The following is a 21,425-nucleotide window of genomic DNA, read 5'->3' as shown; positions in this document are numbered from 1 at the left end:
CACAGCACGCTATTGCGAACAGAAAGAAGACGCTATGGGGCTAGAGCTGCGCAGGCACAGTGCCCTGCAGAAGACTAAACCCAACTACTGTGGGAGACCAGAGTATCGGTGAGTGGCTGCGCGGGCACAGGGCGGCTGTAGGGGGCTGGTAGAAACCCCAGGCAAGTAAGTGAATCCTTTTTTTTTTTTTTTTTTTTTTTTTTGCCACCTTGAAACCAGCATAAAACCAGCATAATAACCTTTAAACAAAAAACATTCTTTGTAACAGGTGATACAAATCATAAAATAAATGTGCAGTTTCTACTTCCTGATTCATGGAAGCAGACATATTGTTTACAGCCTGTGCTTTCAAAGGGGCTTATCTACTTAGCTGCCATAGGCAGCCATGTGACATGGGAGAGATCAGATTACAAATTATTAGACACAAATGAGGGGGAATTAAACAGGCTAAACTCTCTAAATTTATTTCTCTGTTTCCTTCTGTCCTGTGCAAGAGTTCAAATCTACTTTAAGTATCCCTTTTAAGGAAAACTGAGGTGAAAATAAACAGATGAGAAAAACAATTGTATGTATCCTCCTACTCCTGAAAATGACTTGCATACATGAATGTTTAACTCTTTCAGGCAAAAAAAGGAAGAAATGGAACACAGCATAGTTATTTGTATGCTTGGCACTGTACATATACATGTCTACAGGGGCATAACAAGGTCCCACCGGGCCCCCCTGCAGAAATACTGAGCGCCCCCCCGGGCTCGCTCGGGGCCGTTTTGGGGGGCTGGACGGGCCGCAGCATGAGGGGAAAGCCATGCTGCACTTCGGCCTCGGCCACCTCCCTCACCTCGGGTTCTCCCCTCTGCTCTCCCCTCCAGCATTGAATAGTTTGTGTATGCAAGCGGCGGGCAGCGGCAGATACATACCTTCCGTGCGTTCCAGCGCGAATGTTTCTCCCTCTAGTGTCTGACGCGACTTCCTGTATAAACAGGTAGTCGCGTCAGAGGCTAGAGAGAGAGGAACGTCCACGCTGGAGCGCGCGGAAGGTAAGTATCTGCCGCTGCACACACAAACTATTCAGCGCTGGAGGGGAGAGCAGAGGGGAAAGCCCGAGGTGAGGGAGGTGGGGGGACCGTCCCCCCTCCCAGCCAAAGTGCAGCATGGCTTTCCCCTCATGCTGCGACCCCTCCAGCCCATAAAACGGCCCCAAGCGGGCACTTACCTGGGGCTTCCTCCAGCCCGAGAGGTCCCTCGGCGTCCTCTGGGTCCGCTCCATTGTCCTGCTGGAGGCCCCGTTAGGCTGGCGAATTCGGCCGAAGTCATGCGCTGTGCACTGTGCACCCGGCTCCATCACCCGTGCATCGCCGTAAGCCTACTGCGCATGCGCAGTTCTCGAGAGATGGGCCAAAGTCACCAGCCTAACGGGGCCGCTAGCATGACCATGGAGGGGAGGCAGATGGACTTTGGCAGGCTACGGGGGGCTGGAGGAAGCCCCAGGTACGTGTAGATTTTCATTTTAAAGCTCTGCTGAGGATCCCTTTAAGTCTATATAAGTGAATGTTGGAGTAAAATGAAAAGCTTGGGGTTTCACGGTTATTAGACTAAGAAGTTGTGTTATTGCAGTCACTGGGAAAGGGAGAAGGGGAGTAGCTGGAGTAAGCAGAGGAAAGCATGTAAAAGGTTTTGGCTGAGGAAGCAGAGCAGATGCACAGGGAGGAGGCGAGACCGACAGACGGCCAGTGTCAAGACTTGCACAGCAAATGTGTTGTTTTTTTGGCTCTAGCTTTGGGAGAATTCTGGTTGGGGATATTTTTGATGTGGACTTCAGCTTTTGTCTTTTTTGTGTGTATTCTGTTCATTCTAATATTCTGCACTAAGTAGGGTTAGCTACAGGGGGGGGGGGGGGGGGGGGGAGTGGAGTTGCATTGGCAAATGTTGGAATGGTAGGGTTAGATGCCGATAAGGAAGGTTACGCTTATCAACAAGTTTTATAAAGTTAGGATTAGGTGGTGATAAGGGGGGATAAAGAAAGGGCTGAGAAGGAATCCTGAAGCCTGTACCTAAATCTGTGTGCGTGTGGGCTGTAGAGAAGGTGGAGTGCCGTAGTCAGGTTTATGTGCAAACACAGGAAGTGAGCATTCAGGCCATGTAGATTCTTACAATTCCATGCAAATGTCCCCTTGCAGATAGAAATTACTCAATTTGGCTTTTTATAGCTCTCTGGGGTTTGGACTGGAATAACTGTCTTGTGCGTAGCGCCACTGTTCATCTTTAGGATGGCAATAAAATGCTGTCAGAACAATTTGTGCTACTTGCTCCATACCTCCCTGTGTGCGGGAAGGCATGAATAATGGTTAGCAATGATAGGGAGATCGCTGCAGGTTTCCAGAGGCTTATGCAGAGTTGTCATACTGAAGGTTTGATAAGAGCTATACATCTTTTATGCTGCTCTTTGTTGTCACTAATGCATCACAGCAATAGATTGTTTTGGGGCTTTTCCTTTGAGAAGATAGCGGAAGTCTGTGAGAAAGGTGTCAGAAAGACCTGAATAATTTGGTACATTTTCAAGAACGTTTGCAGACTTCCTCGATAATTGTGTATGTTTCTGTTGAGAATAACTTTACAACATCTCATCATGGTGTGAGACGCTACGCAGATCTAGAAGCTGACACCTCTAAAAGTGGAAAATTGCAGTCTGACACTGGTGTGATTCTGCGGGGCTGATGAGGTTGTAACGGAGCATGTTAAGCTTGTGTTATACAGTATGCTTACTACATATTCCAGTCTGCACAGGCATCAGTGTAAGGGTGGCACACTGACCTGCCTAATGACTGCTATTAGCAGGATTTGTAATGGAGCTTCTCAATGTGACATTGCTTGCTTCTATTAAAGAGCTGTTTAAATTATGAATAGAACATGATGGAAATCCTGGAAATGTTGTACGTATGTCCCATGCTGTACAGCAGTTGTATTTACCTCGCAGGTTTTAGGTTTGTGTTTCTGTGTCTTACCTGCCACTTACAACTATGTGACACTTATAGCACAAGTTTTGTTTTTTAGTTAGTAGGGAGGACACTTGTCCGCATATCACCTTTTGGAGCTGCACAAAAATGTCCTGTAATGTTTAACTTGTGCCTAACCTTCACCTGGAATAATCTAACATTAGTCTGCATTTCTCCTATTTGTGCCAGAAAGTGTCAGCAGTCAAAATGAAAGCCCAGATTTCACCTGCCTCACCCCACCCACTAGAGGTGGCCATACACAATTCATCCAGAACTTTTGATTTTCCCATTTTCCCTGCAGTTTTTTGCAATTGCTCCCACTGCTGCATGCAGCACTTTAGGGATTCCAAACGCTGCAGTGTGAATGCTCCATCCAGAAGCTTCCCTCTAATTTGTGTATTTAACTTTTCTTCACTGAGAAATTACAGGTTTACGCTAAAAGAACCTAGAGAAGAAGATACAAATTGTATGGTTAATGGCCAAAGAGCGATCTGTTCAGAGATGCTCTCAGAGGCCATGGAGATGGCCTGCAATATATTCTCAGGGCCTGCGCCCACTGAAGCAGTTGTGTCTGCTTTTCAGTTACACATCAATGTTACAAATGCTGAAAAGCAGACCGAAGGGGACACAACTGCGTTAGGCCTCGTTCAAATCGGGTATGTTGAGAAACGTGTAAAAGTGCATGATAAAAAAAGCATGCGTTTGTGCGCACTTAAGTGCGTATTTCAATGGGTTGCGGTATGCTGTTTTTAAGCATGTTTTGCTTATTGTAACAGTTGTCAATAAAGCTTTGTTTTCATATGAATTTTTTTTCCCGATTAGGGGTATAAAACGCATGTGCTTGTATGCACTTCTATGTGCTAAAAAAACTCGCATCCATTCACTTGCATTGATGTGCGCTTTACAGCTCAACGCACAGAAATGCATGTAACACTTTTTGTAGCGCAGCGCATGGATGTGAACCAGGCGCATTTAATTACATGAGAAAACCTATACCTTGCAGAACGCACAGGGCAATGCGCTATGAAAAGTGCACAGAAATGGCCCTGATGTGAATGAGGCCTTAGTGGGCTCAGGCCCCAAGACTTCTTCATGGTCTGGACAGCACCCTCTACCTCTACTTGCTAGAAATGCTAAAAAGTCTAAATAATCTGAAACTCGGACGCACAGCATCCTGTTGGGATTTTTCTTTTTATCAGTTTGATGTTATAACAACTGTCAACTTTTCATTTGAAGCAACCACCATCACTAACCTAGCAATAGAAACTAAGAATATGAAGAGAGAAGACATAATCAAAGGTTAATTTCATTTCAAAATGATGTGGAGTTCTACTCAATGAGGAAGCTGTAAAAGGGGGCAACATTATTATTATTAATTTTATAACATTGAATAAAATTGAGTTCAACTTTTGAGTTTTCCATATTGGCTGTTCCCATCATGCCAGCAACATAGGTGGCTTGGGAGAGACAACCAGTTGAGATAAATCTCATCTTCACAGTAAAGGTAACCATACATGTAGCGATCCTGATTCAATTGACAAAGCGATCAACTTTATTGGGTGATCAACTTCAGTGTGGTTGATTGACTAGTGGCCCACACACTTCAAGCAATATCCTATGAGATTCTCCTTCACTAATCGATCTGACTGATGATGTGCCTCCATGCTCTGAATGCAAAAATCGGTTCAGAGTTGTTCGATTGATATGTGTGCAGTAGCCAATTCCTGTGCGATCAATATCTTCCATCCTGCTCGATCAACTAAGCTTGTTGATTGGACAAGAAATTGGCCACTTTTCATCAATTGGGCATACTAGAACACAGTCTATTTTCTTTTGAGTCAATAAAATAATCGAATGGTCAATCCTACAGCCAAATTACTAGTTGCATGGCAACCTTAAAAGCTCAGGTTTGCTTTTTATCTCTAGAACTACTGATTGTTTTGATAAGCACTTTCAGTTTGCATCTGCTTCAGTTTTTGTCACACAAGTAGGTTACAGGCTCACTGTCAGAACAAAGATGAGCTCTGTGTTACTGGAATGTAATTGTTATGTATGGAGTAGTATTCTCTTGCATGGCTTACTTTCTGTTGATTACCTTCAGGGTTGTATGCAGAGTTCAGGAATGTGCACACTGCGCTGGACACTCAAAGAAGGTTGAGATATGGATTAGAGGGAAACATGGCGAATCACCAGGCAGCCTTGACTTCACCTACCAGGTCAGTAAACATGGCACTTTACAATGTAAAAAGAAATGAAAATGCGTATGGTTTTAAGTGTGTTGACATTTAGTGTATTTGAAGCCCTCCAGATGCTAAAAGAGACAGACAATAATAGTACAAAATGACTAAAATTTGACTACTTATACTAGAAGGTTATAAAAGACATTTAAAAACCTTATTCAGTGAAAAGGGCATGTTCAGATTGTTCACACGATCCTGGTCTTTTCATCCAGATGTCCTGTCCTGCCCCGGCCTTTCCCTGAAATCTCGTATTTATTATACAGCTGTTTGACCCCCTGTTTTAAAATAATCTGTCTAACCAAGGCAGCACGCTGTCATAGTGGTTCACTGTTTAAATCCCAGCCAGGTCAACATCTGCACTGAGCTTGTATGTTATCCCCGTGTCTGTGTGGGTTTACCCTGGTCACTCTGGTTTCCTCCCACATCCCAAAAACATACAGATAAGTTAATTGGCTACCCCCTAATTGGCCCCGAACTACGATACGTACACTACACGATGCATACATAGATATAAGACTATGGTAGGGATTAGATTGTGAATCCCTCAGAGTTAAGTGACAAGACAATATACTCTGTACAGTGCTGCGTAAGATGTCTGCGCTATATAGGTTCTAAATAATAATAACCAGTCCAATATAAGGGTAAAACTACACTCTTTTTTATTTTATTTTTTTACAAAACTGATTAGGATTACAGCTACACCTCTGCGTTTGAAAGAGATGGAGAAAAAAGGCTCTATAAACCTGTAGCTACAGTTCAGTTTATTTACAACTCAAAATAAGATATTATAAATGAGTTCATCAGATGGCTGCACTGTGTGGTTTATTAGCTTTTTTATTCACGCCTGATTCTATATTTTTTTATTTTTGCTTTTCTTTCCCTGCATATGTCTTCAGATCAGTTTTTTATATATATCGGGATCATTACTTGTAATGTTTTATTACATTGTAGATTAGTTATTTATAAACACTAGAAAGATGGTAACCTATAGAGAATTTCCTGCAAGATCCTATTAAGTATGAAATCGTTTTCATGATAACTTAGTTGATAATAGAATTGTATGATTGCAAAGCTAGCTGTACATGGTTTGTTAATGGCTCGTTCTGGCAAACAATCAGTCAGAAAGTAATTGGGTTGTAGTGATCAATGTACCCACCATGTCCTACTTGATCTTGGTTATATTTCATCAGGAATCTGATTGAGAATCGGTCAGACCACTAGCGCATTGTACCTCAGGAGCCCAGAGGAGCAGCTTCAAGATCAGGTGTCCCCTTTTATAACTACTGAAAGGAACCATTGTGGAGGACAAGGACCAAACTAGTCAGCAGTCAGCTAGTCAGTTTTTTCTCCACTGCATAAGATAGACCTTCTAGACAAAATTTTGCTTAAAATACACTATTTTCTGTTAAAGGTTGGGTATTGCATTTCTCTTTGTAAAAGAGCAGAAATGTAAAACTTCAGCACATGAAAGTTCCCATTTGTGAACAATAATCCTTTTTTTTCTTGTGACAACATGGTGGAAGCTGAACCTAAAAATGCCACAGGACTTGATCTGTGATGATCATGATTCAGCTGCAGTAACCCTTCCCTAGTTTCTGTCATGACTAGAGGCAATGCAAATGAGTTGTAGACTGATGCTGCCACCAGTGCATCAGCCTCTTCCGATGTAAGCTCAGAGCTTCCTTTGTGTCAGAGGATGCTGTCAGCTTCAAATGAGGGGACCAGCAAGCTGACAGCATCTCTTGGCTCTCTTCCTAGTACACACAGGAAGTGTGGAATTTCTGATGTTCTCTGGCACTGTAGCTCCAGGTCAAAGCTGACATCTGCCCTACTGGGACCGCTAAAAGCTTCTGTTCAGCTCTTCTCTCATTCATGGGATCTGCTATGATGGAGATGCATTGTAGATTTTGCTAAACTTCCCCAGGAAAGAGAAAGTGTGTGTATGTGTATGTGTATATATATATATATATATATATATATATATATATATATATATATATATATATATATATATATATATATATATATATATATATATATTATATTTATATTTATATTATGTGTTATGTTTTATTTTCACATAAACCAAGAGAATACCAGACACCTCACAAAGGCCTCAATTCACAGAGCTTTATCAAACACTTTATCAAACGTTTGAAAATTTTCCTCATGGGTAAAATCTAATTTTTCATTCACTAAGGTGTTATAGATTTATTGATCATTTCATCGATAAAACATTCGATAAATCTATAACACCTTAGTGAATTCAAAATCGGATTTTACCCATGAGGAAAATTATCAAACATTTGATAAAGTGTTTGATAAAGCTCCGTGAATTGAGGCCAATGTCTTCAGTTATACACTCATACTTACGCACACATGCACTAGGCAAATCCTCCCTAGAAAATCATAGAAGCCTTAGTGTTGAACTATGAAGAAATCTGTCATTATCCAATTTACTCAGACCAGAGCTGTCACTACATCCTTATATTATCTACTGTAAGATAGTCTTAGATTCATGTGTCAAAAATGCCTCTGTTGCCATGGCAACTATACAGATTTTTTTCCCCTTTCATTTTCCAACTTGTACTGGATAAACAATTGTTATCTAGGCAGGTGAATACATTGTCTATTAAAGCAAACCTGTAATCCGCCACCCCTTATTCCAACCTATTCCACATACCGGTATTAAATATGTTGAAACATGCTGGAAGAGACACAAAAAGTGCTCCCTTTAAAGTACTACAAGCTGCTGGACCAGTTTTATTGACCATCCAATCCTGCCTGAATAGGAAAAGAGTAGAACAGCTGCAGCCCAACATACATTTTAATGTAGGCATACATTATTCTGTACAATTTTTGTTGGTTGTCATAAATTGTAAGACGATTCCTGATCAATGTTAGCATGAAATCTTGCAGGAATCAGCCTTGTGAAGTTGTCCCCAGCTGTTGTCCCCCTAATGTTTTATGTCTCCCCTGGAGACCTGCCATGCAGTTATACTTAATGTGCCGCCGACTTCATATGGCCACATTTGCATCCCTACGTGATTCCCGGCATTATAGCATGTGGGGCTTATGTGTGACACACCCACCCACCCCACGTGCTAAATGCTGGTAGCCACGTGGGGCCTGAATGCAGAAGTACGAGGACGATGGCAGTGCAGCCAGTGCGACCTAGGCACTAGGGGTTTGGGTGGTAAATAAAACATTAGGGGGACAGCAGCCAGTGTTTTCCATTGTGTTTGTCATTCGCAATTATGGCTCACTGTTACCACCACGCAACCGAATGAGCATGTCAGCCTGTGATGTTCCAACATTTCTGATCGGGCATGCTCTTGGCACCACTGAGTTTTATCAGATTCAATTATAATTATTGAATTGGATAGTCGATCAGCCGCCTTCCAGTTCCTCTTTAAAGGGAAGGTCCAAGCAAAATAAAAAAATGAGTTTCACCTACCTGGGGCTTCTACCAGCCCCATGCAGCCATCCTGTGCCCTCGTAGTCGCTCACTCTTGCTCCAGTCCCCCGCTGGCAGCTTGCCGACCTCGTAGGTCGGCGGCCGCATTGCGTACATTTTTACGCATTCCCGCTAGTGCAGGAACATTAACACATACATTTTTACGCATTACTGGTTCAATGCGTAAAAATTTACGCATTGAACCAGTAACGCGTAAAATGTATGTGTTAATGTTCCTGCTCTAGCGGGAATGCGTAAAAATGTACGCAATGCGTCCCGCCGACCTCCGAGGTCGGCAAGCTGCCAGCGGGGGACTGGAGCAGCAGTGAGTGACTACGAGGGCACAGGATGGCTGCATGGGGCTGGTAGAAGCCCCAGGTAAGTGAAACTCATTTTTTTATTTTGCTTGGACCTTCCCTTTAAGGTTGGTTTACAGAGTTTTACTGCCAGTTGCAGGGTAGATTTTTATCCCTTATTTTGGGTGTGATTTATGTCTGTGTATTCCTATTTGGTATGCATTAGCCATTTTGAAATCATAATAAAATGTGTGTTAATTATCTTCCTTTATTATGTGTTAAGCTTGCTCCAGTCACTTGATGATGGCTTGAGCTATGTCATATTCACCTCCATACTTCAATAGCTTGTTTAAAGGGACTCCGAGCAGTGAGGAAACTATGGAAAGATGCATATCATTTTAAAGCTCTCTTTCTCCTCTTTCCAATGATATATAAACCGCCACCCTACGCCTTTTAGTTTTCGCCATTTTCGCGATTAAAATTGCAGCGGCGATTTAGGTGTCGCCAGAAAGAGGAGAAAGAGAGCTTTAAAATGATATCCAACTTTCCATAGTTACATTGTATTACACAGGGCGACTTTTTCTCAAAGTCAGCAGCTCCATTCAGCAGAAAAAGTCGCCCTGTGTAATACAATGTAACTATGGAAAGTTGGATATCATTTTAAAGCTCTCTTTCTCCTCTTTCTGGTGACACCTAAATCGTCGCCCTACGCCTTTTAGTTTTCTCTATTTTCGCGATCGAAATCGCGGCCGCGGCAATTTCAATCGCGAAACTCGCGAAAACTAAAAGGCGTAGGGTGGCGGTTTATATATCATTGCTCGGAGTCCCTTTAAACCCTCAATTTTTATCATTTTTCATGTCCGTAAGTGAAGCTCACCTTGTCACTGTGACTTATTCATTGTGCACCATCTGACATTCCATAAGCCAGCTACACATTTCTCCAATTTAACTCCAAACTATACGAGTGAATTTGGCAACAATTATATTTCCGACATTCAAAGGAACGGGCTGATATCCTAATGTTGACTTCAATTGACTGATTGTGAGCTTTTCAGGCAACTAACTATCTTCTCTCTGAATAGAATTATGAACGTTAAGTGTTTCACTAGATAGACTAAATGAAGTAAAAAGTCTCATTTCCTCCTAGGATCCACAGCCTGCGTCAGTGATACCAGCTGAGGGTGTGCTTGCGGGGGGCACACGCATCACTGTAACTGGTGAAAATCTGGAAACTGGATCGGAAAGTGATGTGCGAGTGACTCTGAATGAACTGGATTGTGAAGTGTAAGTAATAAACCAGCTTAACAGACTAATTAGTTCTGCTCTGTGTATTTCTGGCTTTTATGCTTTACAGTTAGACATTTTATTAATCATCCACAATTTCCACACCTTGCTGGCAAATTGGGGGCAGGATAATAGGCAATCCTCATTTATCAGTGTGTCTGAAAGAAGTAGTGCCTCACGTACGCTGGGCCAGGTTTACTGGAGTGTGAAGAAAAATGAACCTGTGTTCCCTTCATGCAAGATAGAATATGCTCTGTTTTTCTGTTCACTAAATATGTTTTTCAAGTTTAGGTTTTTGTGCTTGTTTGATACGAGTACAGGTTTATCTCACCACAATCCTCACTGCAGTAAGACCAATCTGGCTTTGCTAGTAACTGATCTGATCTTACCTTTCCTTTCCTATTTGTCAGCTCTTACCTTCCCTATTTCTGGTGACCCATGGGATAGTGATCACTAAAGTTGGACACTAACTGTCCAATTTCTAGCAAAAAAAAAAAGAATTGTACGCGCGATCAGATAATTCTGAACGGAAGAAAAATCATTTACTACACCATCAAGGAACCAATCTTTGCTTCCTATCTATCATAACCAACAAGAAAATCTAAATTGTGGTGTGATGAAAATCCAATCAGACTACTATTTTTGTAATAGATTGTGCCCATCAACTGAGATTATTTGCTACCAATCCGATCTGAATTTCTGATCGCTCAAATGATTTTTCGCTAGAAATTGGACCATTAGTGGCCACCTTTAGGTTACCCAGGTGGTGACACAGTTTACCTCGTTCCTTTCACAGTCCTTGAGAAGTTTGAAACGTGGGCACCAATGCACTAAAGCAAATATTTATTGCACAATATGTGTCAAACAGTGGTAGCAATGTATCACATGGTAAAACCAAGCATGTACTTCACCCGTCAGATGACACCACACACATCAGAACCCGTCTTCCAACAATTGTTTCGCACCGGCCGGTGCTTGATCACGGAAGGTCTAGCTCAATGGCGTTAGGAAGTCCAACAAACGCCACAGAGAAAGGCGTGAACTAAAGATAGTGTGCACGCCCATCTGTGTCAGGCCAATGGTGTGCTGGCTTCTCTGGTTGGCGGCGGGTGCGTCACATAGAGTGCGCACTTCCGCCGCCGCCCTTCTGACTCCGCTGATCACAGCTGCCTAAGACGTCACGCGTAGCGTGCGTCTGCATCGCTATGGGAACGGGAAAACAACCTGATGGCAATCCGGAAGTGCTGCCCCCAATGAAAGTTCGGGGGAAAGCAACGACCCGATAGCCCCAGCGGTAGTTTAATGGAGCCCACTTTCCCACTGGTCAGGCATCAGAACGCGCAGAGACCCAAGCTCTAAATTTAGACCTGAAAATTATATCAATACAAAGTATGAAAATGTACTACATATGAAACATATGAAAATACAAAGATTAAAGATACCCATACCATAAAAGGGAGGCTAAAACAGAGTAGGTTCAAGCCCCAATATACACATTACAATCCAAAAACTCTATACAGAAGATGAAGGTTAAATATCATAATTTCCTGCAGGGAAATACTATGGAGGATACATTTCTACCTACTGGTTATCCCAATTTGGGAAACCTTGGACTATTTCTCTAGAAAAACGCATAGCTTGTTCCGATCATTAAAGCCAAGGGGCCCCATAGCATTAGTTTTTGAAATCCAAAAGGATTCCCTTTGGGAGAGGAGTCTTTCACGATCTCCCCCTCGTCTTGGGGTCACGACTGTGACCAATCCTACCATTCTTAGGCAGGAAGGATCGCCCCGTGTACGTCCCTGAAGTGTTCAACCAATCTTGGTACTCCCCCCTCCCCTTTCCGAATAAATGTTATGTGTTCAACCAATCTTTCTTGCATTGGGCGTGTGGTTTTCCCATTGTAGAAAAATTCACAGGGACACAGGAGAGTGTAAACCATAAACTTGGTCCTACATGTGATAAAATCCCTAATCTGAAAGTGAGTACATCACAATCTGACCTGTCTAGTTTTCAAGATGTGTGGACATGTTGGACAATGTTCTATTCCCTCCCCACCAATTCTCACGTTTGAGAGGTTAACATAGAACCTAGCATGGAACCTCTTTTGAATGCCACTGTGGGAGAGTGTGACGCTTTAGGGTCTAACCCAGGCATGGGCAAACTCGGCCCTCCAGCTGTTATGGAACTAAAAGTCTCACAATGCATTGCAGGAGTCTGACAGCCACAGTCAGGACTCATAAAGGCAAATGCATTGTGGGACTTGTAGTTCCGTAACAGCTGGAGGGCCGAGTTTGCCCATGCCTGGTCTAACCTCTTGTCCTGTTCTAAGATCTGCCAGTTATTTCTCACCATTTCCTGTATCCTATCAGACATAGGTGAGTAGTCAAAGACCATCACAAAAATTTATTTTCATCTTTGTCCTTAGTTCTGAGTAAATCAGTCCGGTCGTTATTTCTTACCCTATCAAGTGTTAGGTCCAAGTCGTTTTTTTCGTAGCCTCTAGCCTCAAAATGGTCACCCATCTCTTGTGCCTGTTCCTCAAAGTCCTCAATTCTGCAATTATTTCTGCGCAGTCTAAGGAATTGGCTATGTGGTATGGCCGATTTGACATGTGGGGAGTGGTAACTAGTACAATGCAGGACCGAGTTTGTGGCCGTGCTCTTCCTGTGGCCCCTAGTTTCTCAATATACCATCCATTACCTCGATCATCAGATCAAGAAAAGGAACCTACATACCTCCCCATTCACCTGTGAACGACATATTCATGTCGTTCACATTTAAATACTCAAGAAAGAGGTCAAAGTGTTCCCTGGTAGATCCCCAAATGACCAGCAAGTACCTGTGCCAGCTCGTCCACGTACCTGTTCCAGCTCGTCCACGTACCTGTGCCATGCCAGCTCGTCCACGTACCTGTGCCATGCCCTCAAGTAACATCTAAATGGGTTACGTTCCCCATAGATGTATTCAGCCTCCCAATTAGCAAGAAACACATTTGAAAAAGTCGGGGCGACAGACGTCCCCATCGCCGGTCCTGCGATTTTCTTATACCATACACCTCCAAATCAAAACACATTGTAGCTTAGTAAGAAATCGAGACATTGTCCCAAAAATGCACTACCAGTCTCGTTAACGAGTTGGGTTGCATGTAGCATGTCTAGGACAGACCTGACCCCCATTTTCTGAAGTATCCTGTTATACAGTTAAAAATACGTAAGGGTAATTGAAGGAGAGAGTACACTCCAAATACACAAAGTACTTCAGTATGTTATAAAAATGCAAATTTTATTAGTAACCTTAATAACATCAATTTTCGTAAAAAGTGTATACCCAGGGGGTGGTCGGCCGACCCAACACTAAATAATATCCCTTTCATCCATTCATCCACATACAACAGACAAAATAAAGTTGCAGTGATCACTGAATAAATTAGTGCCCAGATGTCCATCAAGAATCTGCCTCATGCTCAACTGTTCATGTTAAATGCCTTTGGTGCCAGCAAAGCACACCGAGCAAGAAAACAAAGCCTTATAGCAATAAGCGGGAGCCGATTCAAGAGTCATAAGCCATTGAAGCAGCACAAGTAGCAGCATGCAGTGTATCAACACATTGGTTTCCAGCTTAATCCGTATACTCTACCGGCTCCATGGAGTTGCAAGGCAGTATGTGTCCCACAGAGATGTCCGTATAGTTCATCTAATGAGCAATGTGGTTGTAAGCAGTTTGTACTCTCATAACGACATCCTGGTCTCACACAGGAGGTAGTCGCAAAGACACATTCAGTTCCGTCCTGGCAAGGCAGCAAGGCGGGAGCGGGGCAGATCCGACAAACAGCCGTGGCATCCAGGCAAGTGATAGAAGGGTAGCGGAGGGCAGGAACACTCCACGTGGGTCACACTCGCACGCCGTGTGTACCCGACATGTTTCGCCGGTTCACTTCCGGCTTTCTCAAGGGGGCGTGTCAGCAAGCTCACGTCACCATGCACGCACTTCCTATAAATCCTATACTCCGGCCAGTCAACAGCTGCACATACCGCCGCCTCCCTCCGCATCACTGGAACGCAAACTGTAACCAGGGACGGGAGGGAGAGAGGGCGGAAGAGCAGAGCAGCTGTGCCATATTCAAAGACTTCCTTTAGCTAGATTTATTGTGGATATGTGGCCAACAGTATCAAATAAATATTTAAACATTTCAAAACGAAAAGAGGCTCAGGAAAAACCAAATCCATGCCTACTCAGACGGGTAACAAACCCTAACACTATTAAGTCACAGAACTAAAAAAGAGAAAAAGGAGGCCACATGATGTACAGCCGGACTGCAATCCCCGCAAAGACCAATACTCATGGCCACACAAGCCGAGGGGTAAATGCCCAACGGCAACACCCCAAAAGTGGGTGTGCCAGAGGACACACGACGCCAGAGAGGCGAGCAGACTACAGTGGTAAAAAGGAGGCATAGCTCTGAGAATCATTAAGACCCGGGGGGGGGGGGCGTAGCTTTTAGTTCATAGATCCAGCGTGCTTCACGTTGGAGAGCCAATCTATCGAAGTTCCCACCTCAGATGTTAGTATGAATACGGTCTAAACCAATAACCCTCAGGTTATTGTAATTCCCCCCATGAACGTTTTTGAAGTGGCGGGCCACCAGTGACGGAACCTCTGGATCCTTACTTTTAATTTTAGTTATATGCTCATTAATACGTCTTCTCAATTCCCTCTTGGTCTTACCCACGTAGAAAGCTTCACATGGGCAGACCAAGAGATAAATCACCAAAGTGGTGTTGCAATTAACAAAATGGGCAAGGGTCCAGGTTTTGCCGTTCGGTAGCTCGACCACCCTTCCCACCTGCAGAAACCGGCAGACCGTACAGCCACCACACCTGCAGGTCCCAGTGACCTTACAATGTCTGGGGGTACCGCCCGTGCCTGGGAAATGACTATTAACCAGTAAATCTTAGTGACGGGGCTCTCCTAAAGGAGACACTCGGGGACTCCGGGACAATGGCACTGAGTTTTGGGTCATTGCGCAAAATATACCAATGGCGCCTAAGAACATCCATAATCAAGCCATGCTGGACACAAAATCTTGTACAAAAACGCAAATCATTCTGTGCACGTGCGGGGTGATGTTGTACCCCTATCAACGCCTCACGATCAGCATGTGTCGCACTCTGATATGCGCGTCTAAGGTGGACGTCTCGGTAGCCCCTCTCCCTAAACCTGTTACGCAAATCCTTGGCCTCTCTTTCAAAGGTGGCTGTCTCTGAGCAGTTCCTACGCATCCTCAAGTACTGGCCAGTGGGAATCCCCCTGACAGTATGCGAGGGGTGGAAGCTATCCGCTCTCAATAATGAATTGGTAGCCGTCTCTTTCCTATAGAGGGTGGTGGAAATGTAGCCATCAGGGCTTAAGGAAATTTTCAGGTTGAGAAAGGGGACCGCCGCGTCATCCACCTGAAACGTAAATCGAAATTGCGTTCATTAATATTCAAACGGGCTATAAAATCCGTGAGCAACCTGTGCCCACCAGTCCAGAATAGCAAGATATCGTCGATGTACCTGTGCCACACGACAATGTAGCACAGGTACATCAACATGGAGTCATCAGCAAAAATCTCCCGTTCCCACTCCCCCAGGTACAGGTTTGCGTACGACGGGGCACACGTGGTTCCCATCGCTGCACCTGGAGGTAGTGGGTTTCCTCAAAAACAAAAATATTATTACAAAGTAAAAATTTCAACAAGGACAGCAAAAATCCATTATGGGCTGCATGTGTAATGCTTAATTCGCTCAAGAACGTGCCTACGGCCATTACCCCCCTGTCATGGGGGATGCTTGAATAGAGCGCCTCCATGTCGAGGGCCACCAGACTTGTGCCAGCCGGAACCTGTAAGCTATTAAGAATTTGTAATAAGTGCAGCGTATCCCTAACATATGAGGGCAAACTCTGCACATGCGATTGCAGGTGCCTATCTAAGTAGATGCTAATTTTCTCCATAAGGGATCCCCTCCCTGAAACAATCGGGCGCCCAGGGGGCTTATCCAGACATTTATGCACCTTAGGTAAAGAGTAAAACGTAGGTGTAATGGGGTTTACTACTTTAAGAAACTGACTTGTTTCATCATCAATTACTTTGCGGAATCCTGTTATACAGGTTAACCACATCAATGGTTGCCAGGCTGTCTCCTTCATGCCACTCAGTTTGTTCAACGATCTGTAAGACGTGCATCGTATCTTTCAAATACGATGGAATGTGTCTCAGCAGGGGTCGGAGGGCGTGGTGCAGGTACTTCGAGAGGGGCTCAGTTACTGATCCCCTTCCTGAGATGAGTCGGCCCGGGGGATCCACCAGGGATTTATGCACCTTAGGTAAAAAGTAGATGACAGGTTTCTTAGGGAACGGTTGGAAAACATCTTCTCCCAACTTAGAACTCAAAAAGCCCTCCTGAACCCCAAACCTCAATAAACCTCTCAATTTCTGTTGGAAGGTGAACGTTGGATCAGTATCCAACCTTACATAAGTGGATGGATCATTGAGCTGTCTCATGGCCTCTTTTACATTGCTTTGAGTATACAACACCACAATGTTTCCCCCTCTGTCTGCTTTTTTATGGTTAAATCAGGCTGGGATTTTAGTCATTTCACTGCCCTCCACTTTGCTGCTGTTAAATTGCGTTTAGCTCGAGGATACACCAAGGCTTTGACCTCACTCAGTACCTGCTTCTGAAAAATGTCCAGAGCTGAACCTGCTAGGGGTTCCTATACTGTGGTGTTGAACCTTGATTTTCTGAGTTGCTAGTATTTGTTTCAGCCATCAGAGATTGCAAGCCATTTAGAGCTACACAGTCCCCAAACGTCCACCTTGGTTAAAAACCCAGGTGGCCGATTTTTGTTTCTGTGTTGATGGCTCCCCCCTCACCAAACATCCTGTAAATGTTCATCCTCCTGATGTTTTTATATACAGTAAGTCAATTTCAAAGCGAGTGTAGTCGAAAGATCCAGAGACAACAAAGTTCAATCCTTTCTCCAACACTTCTACACAGGTGTTAGGTAACTCCATTCCAGATAAATTAATCACTTGTAACTTATCAGCCGATTTGACTGGGACTGTTAGTCCTCGATCACAGTCAGTCCTTTCCAGGACACTGTTTTCAGATTGTGGTCGTCGTCTTTTCCTGTGCCCTCTGCTTGTTTTTTTTTCCCCTAAAGGGCCTGACCTGAGTTTTTTGCCTTTTTTCTCCCCCTCAGACTCATAACCAGAATCTGAGGCCCATGTGCCTCTCTTGGGCTTACGTGGCCTTTTCTTCTTATTCGATTTTGGCTTTGGTCTGTGTTCAATTGGGACCCAATCGAAAACGTGGTCGGTTAAGAAATCATCACAATCTCTCAAATGCTAGTTAAGTTTTCGTTCCTTAACCTCCCTTTTGATAGGTATCAATTTCTTGTCTATCTTAGCTTCAATTTCCTTAGCTTTATCCCCAATGGCTACTTTATGTAATTGATCCTTTAATTCCTCAATATCGTCAGAAAGTTTATCATGTTCCTGCTCAGATCTTTCTATTGCTGGTCCTAACAGGACTTTAGCATGGTCCAAATGAGCCTTTTTCCATTTCTCGACGAATGCAGGATCATCACTATATTCTGCCAGGGGTCTGTAATACCGGAAACCACAGGATACATATCCCTTATCCTTTATACTTTTTAAATGATGCAATGATCCAAAAGACTCGGACTTCCTTTTCAGAGGCTTTAAAGCGCTTCTCCTCCAGGCGTCTGATGTTAAGGAATTGTTGTTTGTCTTTATTTCTTACTCTTCTGCACACTTGTGTGGGAAGAGGACCTGCTATAAAGAGCACTGGTGCTTGTTAAGGCTTGTGCAGTCACACAACTCCCAACAGCTTGGGATGAGAAACCAGGGCACCTGTTAGTGCAAAATTATTTGGGTAAACAAAAAGCTCCCTCATTTCTCCATGGATCATGAAGATTTTATGACAAATTATATTTTCTAGAAACAAAAAACTGCAAGATGAGGTGAGGGTGGGTATTGCCTAACTGTTCACAAGTAAAGCTATTTAGTTAAAGGTATCAAAAACACTTAATTAATAAAAAAAAATACAATATTTAAAACATGTAAAAACGTGTGCCCGGGCAAAACACACATCACCCTCCGCCTCCCCAACCCGCTCCCCAACCCCCACAGCCTGTAACCACTCCTCCCAAAGGGTGTACACCTCTGTCTAGTGAGCAAGTTATATTTTCACTTTTCATATCACTGGCACTCTTTCACCAGTACTTATCACTTATATGTACTCTTAAAAAAAGAACAAGGCAATAATTCAGAGTTCAGACATAAAGATTAACACAGTATATGGTACATACATTTATTTCTACAGGAATCTTGTTTCAAAATAGGAACTTCCTGCAGGACATTCCAGCACAAACATAAAAATCTTGCACTGTTATATACAGTGGAGGAAATAATTATTTGACCCCTCACTGATTTTGTAAGTTTGTCCAATGACAAAACTCTTTCCCATGTTGGAGAGTTTGGAGTCTGCTTGATTGATTGATTCTGTGGACAGGTGACTAGTTAAGACCGGTGTCCTTAATGAGGGTGACTAATTGAGTAGAAGTGTCTAACCACTCTGTGGGAGCCAGAACTCTTAATGGTTGGTAGGGGTTCAAAAACTTATTTCACTCAATGAAATCCAAATCAGTTGCTATCTTTTATTTCAGGTTATTTTTTCGATTTTCCTTTTGATGTGCTATCTGCCACTGTTAAAATAAACCTACCATTGAAATGATACTGTTCTGAGACTTGTCATTTCTTTGTCATTGGACAAACTTACAAAATCAGTGAGGGGTCAAATAATTATTTCCTCCACTGTACATCTCTTCAGAGGCCTGATTGACACTGTCCTCCTTCCTATAAACATATAGGCCTCTATTCATAAAACCGACCATTTAGCAAAGTGTGCATTCATAAAAGCTGTTTCCGCATGAAAAGTTACAATTCCCCAGCAGAGCGATACATTTCCGCCTTGTGCTGTGATTTTCTAGATTTATCTATAAAACAGTAACAAAATGTCCTTCATAAAGATTAGAGGAAGCGGTATGCGGACGGGAAATACCGCTTCCTCGGATGTAGCGAGAAGCGTGTGGAATACATGCAAGTGAATGGGACAGACCTCCCAAGCAGCAGCAGAGAGAACAGCGCACGGAGGGACTCTGCCAGCTTGTGTGTTTCCGCATGCCTACCGACAGCCTACAGCGGGAAATCTCTGCACTGCTATCGCAGCTGGAAACGATTTTATGAATGACCACCCAGAAGTCTAAAATACCGATGCAGTATTTTCCTTCCACAATTTTTTTTTCTCCCCAAATGTTTTATGAATAGAGGCCATAGAGTTTTATCACCTGTGAATTTGTATATCTACACCAAATCTGCAGCAAGCCTAATCTGAAATCTGCTAATCACATTGCAGTAATCACGTTAAATAAAAACACTTTGAAATGCTTCTCAGTGCTCCTGTTCAGTCCTTTTGCTGTGTGCTTTTCACTGTTGGAGGACGAGTTGCATTGCGAATAGCAAGTTAAGAGCCGTTTCTGTTTTTTCTCCAGGCTTGGTGGAAAGGGACAGATCAACCTGTGATAACTCTAGGAGATAATGTGATGTGCTGGTGCTTTTTGACTTATGCAATGAAATCTTACTTTCTCTGGTGAGAGGCTGTGCAGCAGTGGTCTGTATCTGGTACTCACAAGAATTTTATGATCACAGGCGTTATTTTTTTCTTTTGCACTGGAGTTGTACGTACAACTAGTTAGTCAGTTTGTCAGAAAAGTGCTATGATCTTGAAATAAAATGTGTGTGCGTGTCTGAAGGAAGCAGAGACACAAGCACTTGTCCTAGGAATTCTGCACACAGAAACCAATGGTGAGTTAAGTGGGTCATAGCCTTTTCGTGGCAGAAACCTGAATGGGTTATGCGAATTAATTAGGAGGGAAGGGAATTTACTGGCTGCCTGGATAAACGGAGCTGAGGAATTTATTAATGCAGTGTTTAGGGCATTTTACAATAGTGTTTTGTGTGTAGTGATTGTGTTTTTGCAATAGATGCCTGCCAAGATATGTTTAAAAGGTTACACTAATCAGGACAGGAAATAATGAGCTCTGATATATAAAAAACATATTTGACATACTTCAGTGTCCTGTACTGGGTCTTGTAAGACTCAGAAATGCATTGACAATTTTTTTATCTTTTTTTTTAGACAGATTTGTTGGTGATAGTAAACCATTTTAATCAGGCAGCGTTTCACCATGGAAGCTATATTAGCATTTTGACTCAGAACCAACTCTGCTTGGCTTACGGAATGTGATTCCAGATCTTCTAGTGTTTGGTTATAATTAAGCATGGCTTTCTACGCACAATATGACAGTCAAGCTATTTTAAGTGTATAGATAATGCATGATTTAGCTAATTTGCAGGGTCAAATACTGTTTGGAACATTGCATCAATGAAGGGGTTACTGTGCTACTCACCAGAACCTTTGACTTCAAGCTGTGTGGGAGAAGGTGCCAAATTGCTCCAGCTGTCCCTGTTGTATTGCAAAGCTTTGCTTTGAGATTTGCCAATTTGGCTGAAGAGATCTACAGTGATTAGCAACAAATGCTCCATGATTTTCAATTCCCTTTTAAATGATAAGTTTCTTCAGCCAACCCCACTCCAATTAATATTCACCTCTGCAAATCAAAGAAAGCACTCAGTGTTTCTCATCCTCCAAAATAACGGGACCATTTTCTAGACGGGGCTTTCTGCTTGCTGCAAAGTGCCGTTCTTCATTACATGTGAAAGGATAATGCTGCTGCCATGTATGATAGCTATTACCATGCCGCTTCCCTTCTAGATAATGTGCACAGGCTCGTAGATGGCTGCAACCATCACAAATGCAGTCATAAGTCTCAGAAATCTAAGGTGAATTTTAGGTACTAAGCACTTATGGTAAGAGTGTGTTATACTTCTATGAGGTATCAGAGCCGGTTCTAACTACCAGGGCTGCGGAGTTGGTACAAAAATCATCCGACTCCTCAGTTTATGGAACCTCTGACTCCAACTCAGACTCCAGGTACCCAAAATTGCTCCAACTCCTCCTCTACT

At 43.1% G+C, this 21,425-nt stretch overlaps 1 protein-coding gene across 1 annotated transcript in view; it reads left to right on the top strand.

Annotated features, from left to right (window-relative positions):
• PLXNB2 (plexin B2) overlaps positions 1-21,425 on the top strand; it is a 324,368-nt gene that overhangs the window by 241,074 nt on the left and 61,869 nt on the right. Inside the window, exons 15-16 of the mRNA XM_068273635.1 lie at positions 5,055-5,209; positions 10,134-10,270. Coding sequence (XP_068129736.1) covers positions 5,055-5,209; positions 10,134-10,270 — 292 coding nt within the window. The remainder of the gene's footprint in view (positions 1-5,054; positions 5,210-10,133; positions 10,271-21,425) is intronic.

The sequence above is a fragment of the Hyperolius riggenbachi genome, chromosome 3, assembly GCF_040937935.1.
Source record: "Hyperolius riggenbachi isolate aHypRig1 chromosome 3, aHypRig1.pri, whole genome shotgun sequence".
In the NCBI taxonomy this organism is placed as follows: domain Eukaryota; kingdom Metazoa; phylum Chordata; class Amphibia; order Anura; family Hyperoliidae; genus Hyperolius; species Hyperolius riggenbachi.
This window is presented reverse-complemented; position numbering and strand designations above follow the sequence as displayed.